At 37.9% G+C, this 7736-nt stretch overlaps 1 protein-coding gene across 4 annotated transcripts in view; it reads left to right on the forward strand.

Annotated features, from left to right (window-relative positions):
- LOC122019708 overlaps positions 1 to 2160 on the forward strand; it is a 50089-nt gene extending 47929 nt beyond the window's left edge. For all 4 annotated transcript variants that reach the window (XR_006122000.1, XM_042577179.1, XM_042577178.1 and 1 more), the window contains one exon: positions 1632 to 2160. Coding sequence is in view for 3 of the 4 variants with exons in the window: in XM_042577178.1 (XP_042433112.1) it covers positions 1632 to 1780 (149 nt within the window). In the remaining variant the exon portion in view is untranslated. The remainder of the gene's footprint in view (positions 1 to 1631) is intronic.
- Positions 2161 to 7736: the final 5576 nt, after the last annotated feature.

A 7736-nucleotide genomic window follows, 5' to 3' on the forward strand; every position in this document is an offset into this window, starting at 1 on the left:
CTCCTGATGTGTTAGTCATCCCCACCCAGTCTCCTCTGTAGCTCCACAGCTGTCTGATCCTGTCATGATATGTTGTCTAATCCTCTCATGCTGTGCAAGCCATCACCATCCAAACTCCTCTACAAACGCCGCAACTGGTTGATATATATATTTTTTGTTCATTTTTTTTTTACAAACTTTGACCTAGGATAGCTATTCATATATGATGGATAGCTAAAATGTGAGTAGATATCCTGAGTTCTGTATACAATGCTAGACAAATCAAAATCCTAGCTTTGTATCAAAATGGATGTCCTCCCATCCCCCTATGTATATCAACTCACATAGTGAGGTCAAGATGTGAGCCGATTTCCGGGGATAGATTATCAAAAAGTATCAAATTATCAAAATGGGTGCGTGTGTGGTATCAACATGAAATGAGAATGATGATAGTGAAATGGGAAGAACAGAAAAGAAAAGAAATGAAACTAGTGAAAATGAAAGGACCGAGGGGAGTTACTCGTGTCAGATGGAATATCTAATCTGAGTAGCTGCCCTTGCCTATATCAAGCTATGGCCTCCAAAACTCTATGAAATCAACTCATGGCTCATGATAGCAGTATGAGGAACAAAAGAGAGATTTTTTTTTCCTTTCCTTTTCCTTTTTTTTTTTTTTTTTTTTTGTTTTTGTTTTTTGATGATACAAACAAGGTGATCACCGAGAACAGCTCATCCGTGATGTAGTAGAATAAATGTCTGGGGTCCTATATACATGTGTCTGGACTTTCCTGTATATGACCTCAATATCCAGATGGATTCCCTCAAACCTGCTGTGATTCCTGGCTTGCCATATGTGTCTATCTTGCATCAGCCTGCTAGTGCCTCTGTAATTGCACCGAAAAACCTGTAACATATGTATGTAGTTATCTCCTAGAGCCACCCTCCGACTCTGTCCCATAGGTGGCGCACCTGAGGACATCTGAAAAATATATGCTCCTGTGTCCTCCTGTAGCCCACAAAAGGTGCAGCTTCTATCCTCTACCTACTCCAACCGGTCCCTAGTTAATCTCCGGTGTGCCAGACCATAGAGTGAAAGTATGGCTAGGTTGCATATATTTCTTCCAATACATCTGAATACTAGCATGGTCAAACACCAAAATATTGGCATGACTTAAGATTTTGAACCTTTGTACATTCTATTTTTTTAATGGACATTAGCTGAATCTGAAACATTGGCATGACTTAATATTAAATCATGTTGTTATTTTTTTGGACAGCTTTATTTTGAATCGAATAATTTATTATTTGCACCTCTGTTTATGAGCCACATTGTTTTGATCCTTGTCGATTGCCACCAAGTTGGAGTATTGCACGCTAGTTTGTTCCACCTGCCACTTTATTCATCATGAGAGAATTTTTAATCCTTGTCAATTTGAATGAGTGTTTTGTTGGCTATGCTGCTTCCTGAAGTACTTGCATGTTTTAACTCCAACTAATTCACAGATAGTATAACAATGAAAGATGTGAAACTGTCTTCTTCCTCTTAATAGTGTCAAAAACTGGATATAACAACTAAACTTTTATCCCACTAAGTTGCTAATGAAAATTTTGATATTGAAGATTAAAAGTTTTACTAAGTTTCTTTGTTCTAGGTAAACTTGAGATATTGGACTTGACTGGAAATAGTCAATTATGCCAGTCCAACTACACCAAACTACTCGAGTTTGAACTTGGTGGGAGATCGATTGTGACCATGCCAACACCATCGACCTCAAACACACCATATGATGATGATCCATAGCCAGATAGCCTGTTTGCAATAATGGAGCAGTAAGGTCTATCTCAATTTGCTGGTGGAAACTTGCAGCCATGGGACAAAAAGCTGGGGGAAAGTTTATTGGATTAAGAAACAAAAAGAGAAATGCGAAAGAAAATTATAGACAAATTATCAAAATCAGTTGGTCTATACAATTTTCTGTTGGCACAGATTTGAAAAGTGTTTATTTTGAATTTTTCTATTCCAAGAAATCTTTTATTATTATCCTTGTCTGACAGTTGACAGTAAAGTAGATAGTAGTGTAGTTTCAGCTTCACAGATGCGGTGAAAATATTGCATTGTATCAACACAAGTCCAGGACTTGACTGGTTTGGTCACGTCTAAAATTTGAAATATTGAAAATTCTGAGAAAATTTATTATAAAAGCAGGAACTAGACGAATTGGAATGAGACTTTTTTCTGTTCAAGTTGGTTTAGCACAATGATAGCGCTAGGGAGCAGTCGGACGAGATGCTTAGGACGCTACCCGTTCCCATGTGCTGAATAGGCATTATCGTGCTACTTTTTATGCTCAAGAACTATTAGGATTCCTTCAGATAAACAATCTTATCCCTACCTTTACATAAACCTAATGGTTGGTTGGATTCACAAAACTATAGATATTTATAATATAAAAGTGATTCCAATGGGTTGAAAACAATTAACACAATACGATTTAGAATTTAGGATTTCAGCGTAAAATTAATAAGAAATGGCTTTTAAAATGATAAATTTATTTTATCTTACTTGCATGATCATCTAGTTAAATAAAACTAACTGCTCTTTATCACTTAATATTATTTTCTTGCTCTACATGCCCATTCAACTTGATAGGCAACTTGGTTATATTGACCTTTTTGAGTCAATTTGATATTATTTTCTTGTCTTACATACCATTCAACTTGACAGGCTACTTGGTTAGATTGACCCTTTGTAGTCAATTGTTTCACCTTGCACCTTGCATTTACTAGCTCGATTAGTTGCCCACATAATTTGACCAGCTCACCTAGTTTTATCATTCTAGACTAGTTGCTATATTCAACCAACTAGTCCACTTGCTCAATCCGTTTGGCTTGTGGAGCTCGAATTGATTTGCTTGGTTGACATATAATTAATGTAACTCACTGAGCCTAGTTGACACTTCTAAGCTATCTAGTGCGCTTGGCACACATTATTGACTTTCAATTCTACAAGTGTGAAGTCTAATTATGTCTTTGGATAGTCAACTATTTGATTTGACTCCCTAATTGACCAGATCATCAATCGATTTGGTATATATTGACTACAACTAATCTAATAGTCAAATCTGTCTAACTTAAGAACTACCTCTCCCTGTTGGTGCAATTAGGTGATCATTGTTTTGACATTTGTACCATATGTTATGTTTAGCCAATATATTATCTAGCTCAACCAGTAGATCATAAGGTCAAACCTTATGGTTATAGGTTTAAACCTCGTGATGTATAAAATGAATATGTTGTGTCAAGTAAGTCTAAGGTTAACCAAATATTTGGCATGGAACGTCCAACAAGGAGTTGGTAAATGGAGAAATCCAACAAATAATTGACAAAAGAAATATCTAACCGGTTGTACGTCAAGTTTGTAGATGCAGATTATTGATAGGTGTTAAAGTCTTAGTTGTGAACCAAGCAATGACTAAGTTCTAGTGGATCTAGGCATCTAAAGTCTTAATTGTGGATCAGGCTTGAACTAAGTCTTGATTGAGACCAATAAACAAATTCCTAGCAGAGTGTTAGGTGAAACATGTCCAAGTGATTAAGGCTTGGTAGATAAATTCCTAGCTGAAAGGTAGTAAATCAAGTCCAAGCGATTAAGGCTTGGTAGATAAATTCCTAGTTGGATACTAAGAGAATTAAGTCCAAGTGATTAAGGTTTGACAGACAAATTCTTAGCTGGGTGCTAGGTGAATCAAGTCTAGGTGAATGAAATTAGTTGAAAGCTGATTGCTTGACAAAAAGTCCAAGTGTGTGGAATCAGTTGGAAATTTCTTCTTGCATTCAAAGCATTGAACATTTACCAGATCATTGTTCGAGATCTCCTTCTCAAAATTTTGAGTGAATTTCTTTTGTCGAATCATCCTTTTAACCAGGTGTGCGACTTCTGAAGAGAGATTGTCTTTGTCAGATGTTGATTCGGGTTTGGATTCTGAATCAATTTCTTCTTTAGGTTTGGATCTTGTTTTGGATTTACTTGCAACCAAACCTATACCATTCTTCCTTTGATCATGATTAGTCTATTCATGACATTCAAAATCACAAAAGAATTCATCTAATTTAATAATAGACAAGTCCTTAGATACTTTGTATGTATCAACCATTGATGCCCGCAAGATGGTCCTTGTAAATACCTTAAGTGCATACCTGATCAAATCACTGTTGTCTATCTATTCGTCAATTGTATGAATATAGCATCTCTTTCAAATGGTTGTGCAGTTGACTTATTGTTTCACACTCTTTCATTTAGATGTTTTGAAGATGACTTAATAATAGGTCCTTTTTAGCGAGTCATGAGTCAGCTGGACTTTCATGTAGTTCAATTAGTTTCTTCCAGAGATGTTTAACACTACTGAATTAACTGAATTTGGTTAGTTGTTCTTGTGTTAGCCCGCACTGTAATGTAGTTATGACTCTCAAATTAGCTTGAGCCTTTTTCTTATCATCGCTTGACCATTTTTTAAAAGATACTAGGGTGCCATTTGGAATTCTGGGAAGCATAAAGATGATTCTTGATGATAAGATAATTTTTTATGTCATTCATTAGATAATATTCCATTCTGTTTTTCCAATAGGTCAAATTATCGCCATTGAAAAGTGACGGGTGAGTTGTCTTGAATCCTTCCTCCAAAGATGTATCTGTAAAAAAGTATTTGTTCAAGTTGTATTAAGGCTTATGACAAGATATGAGTTTAGATTTGGTATGACTGTAATTAGGGTTTGGATTTGGGTATGAACTAGGCTTGGATTATTAAATGATTTACTTTGTTTGTCTCTGATTCAGAGTGCAAAGTTCGTCCTATGTTAGATTCAAGTTTTGTTTTGGGCTAATTAAGCAAGAGTTTCCTAAGTTAGCTTCCAGGTAGTGGCTAGGCAAGGGCCTTTTTGATTATTGGAGTAACGACTACTTCCTAAGACAAAACTAACTTAAGAATCTACTGTTAAATCAACTTTAATGCGATGCCTTTGTCTAACTGGTTTAGAGTGAGTTAGAGAACTTCTGCTAGTTCCACTTGACTACATGCACTATGTAGGGAAACCCAATCAAGATATGCAACTATCCAAACTTTTCTAGTTTCTATTAGCTTAACCCACTTTGATACTAAATTGTTGGATCAAAATCAATGCTAGAGGGGTGAATAGTATTAGGAATTTAAAAAATGAGCAAATAGTAATTAAAATAGTTGAATCAATCAGAATAAGCATAGTGGAAATAAAATAAATTCAAACTAATTCAATCAAGTAAAGCAAAGGTAATAAAAGCATCTAATAGATTTAGATAACAGTTTAAGCATGCAAGTTGATCAATTAATCTAAAAGTATAGACATATAGTAGTTATAAAATGTAATTTTTATTTCTAATTTCTCTCCGGTGGAGAAATCTTATAAAAAAGAATTTAAAAAGTTTAAGCATAATAAAATAAATAAGGTAACACTAAAATAAATAAAAAAGGTACTCTAAGTGTTGGCGAGGAGAAATAAAGCATAAGTCATAGCGTGTCGCAACATAGAAGGTGAAGGAGCATTTAAAGCATGGGCACAATACACTAAGAGATGAGTGAATGAGTGAATTTCAAACTCTTCCTCGAAACTCCTTATATAGAACTCTCCTAGTTGCCTATGTAGGTGCTAACATGACTACAACTTCTATCCATAATATAATTGATCATGTCTGAGAGCTTGCGAGATGAAGTGCTGGGCGATGAGGGACGGTGATGAACTATAACTCTGATGCCGACGAACAAATGAAGATCCAAGAAACCCACAGCGGACCTCACAAGAGCTTAGATATAGGATAATAGATCCGAGAAAACCAATGTGGATATATGAACAATGCTTCGTAAAAACGAACTTCGGCGAGGTACCCCCATGGAAAAGTGAACTCCGATGAGGAACACCGTGGATCAGCGAAGGCTCGGCGGTCCAATGGATGATCTCTCCCTCCTGCGCACTATGAGACCAACCAACAAAGCGTTAGGCCCTCAACGCTTAAGTTAGTCTCTCCGAGAAGAAGAAGAAGAAGAAGTACGAAAAAGATGAAATTAGGGTTTGATTCTGATGCAATGCGTATGTTTGCGTACCTGGCCAGTGTAGAGGATTCCCCTTTTTATTCCACCTCATCTAACCTCCATAGTTATGAGGTGGACCCCGGTTTGTTAAAGTTTGTTAAGAGATGACGTAAGTCTAAATTGCATTAATGGTTTAAGGAATCTTTTTCTTACCCCAGATATACATTCTTGGTCGTTTAGCATACCTGTGGGGACTTCTAGAAGCTATTTGTCGTCAAAGTAATTAAGCTGTCATATGATCACATATTCTTATGGTTCACCTGTTATATACACTTGGTTAGTCACATAACCTCATTCTGTATATATGAGAAATATCTTTTGTTGTACTAATCTCGACCGATATTCTACACTCGATCAGTTATTTATACCCGACCAGGATTCTATTCTTATAAATATGCCAGAAACTGTGCAAGGTTGAAGACCTTTATGCTCGATCTACTTGTCATGCTCGGTCGGTTTATTGACCCCGGCCGATCATGCCTTATCGACCGAGATTAACTAGTTAGACGTGTACAACCACTATTGCCCGATCGATCTTCCCTCGGTCGACCGTATACTAAGGGTCGTACGAGGCTAAATGCCTCTGGGCTCGACCGGTCTAGGCCGATCATGCCTTATCGATCGAGATTAACCAGTCGGACGTATACAACCACTATTGCTCGGTCGGTTTATCGAGCCCGGCCAATCATGCCTTATCGATCGAGAGTAACTAGTCAGACGTATACAACCACTATTGCTTGGTCGACCTTGTTAGGGGTCGTGCGAGGTTGAATGCCTTTGTACTCGACCGGTCTATCGAGCCCGCCCGATCATGCCTTATCGATCAAGCTTAACCCGTCGAGCGTATATAAGCATTCCAGACATCTTAAGGTTAACTGCTTTTACGTTCGGTCGGTCTCCTCCACTTGGTCGGTATTTGCTTGCCAAACTCATATGCTTGGCCGATCTCTTACGTTCGATCGTTCTTTGTTTGCCAAACGCTTAGCAACACTCTTACAGGGCCACACTTTTTTCGGGCGGCCTACTATATCCCTATCGTGCTCTTTTCAGCCTTCCTTATCCTTATTGCCCCTTTTTCTCCCTTGTAAAGGATCCACTTATCATAACCCGTATCACTAGCCTCCTCTTCAAGTCTAGTCGAAGGAGGTGTAACCGACTGACTAGACCTAAGTCTATTTCTGACCTCTTAATACCTTCTGTGGCGACCCCGTGATAACTTTTACGATGATTTTGTGACATTTTTTACAATGATCCTGTGACTCCTCCTACAGTGATCTCGTGACCTCTTTTGGCAAGTTAAATAGAGCTGTGCTCTTGCTGCCTTCCCCATTCACATTTGCCCCTTGTAGTTTTACTTTCCTCTTAAGATTTACCGAGAGTCATGACTTCAGAACCCCCTCCTTGGGATCAAATACTACGCGAGAAGGAGAAATTCTTACACGAGGCCGTGCAAGCCCTAGATTTACATCGTTCCCCTCAACAGGAACTAGAGGTGCGTCTGCTCTCAGCTCAATCACAGGTTCAGTCAGAAGTGGCTTTGAGGAACAAAGCCTACTCGGATTTGAAGCAAAAGACCGAGGAGCTGGATACTCTAAGGATCCAGCATGTCTCAGAGGTGACCGATCTAAACAGAAAAGC

Source organism: Zingiber officinale, chromosome 9A (genome assembly GCF_018446385.1).
Source record: "Zingiber officinale cultivar Zhangliang chromosome 9A, Zo_v1.1, whole genome shotgun sequence".
NCBI lineage: Eukaryota > Viridiplantae > Streptophyta > Magnoliopsida > Zingiberales > Zingiberaceae > Zingiber > Zingiber officinale.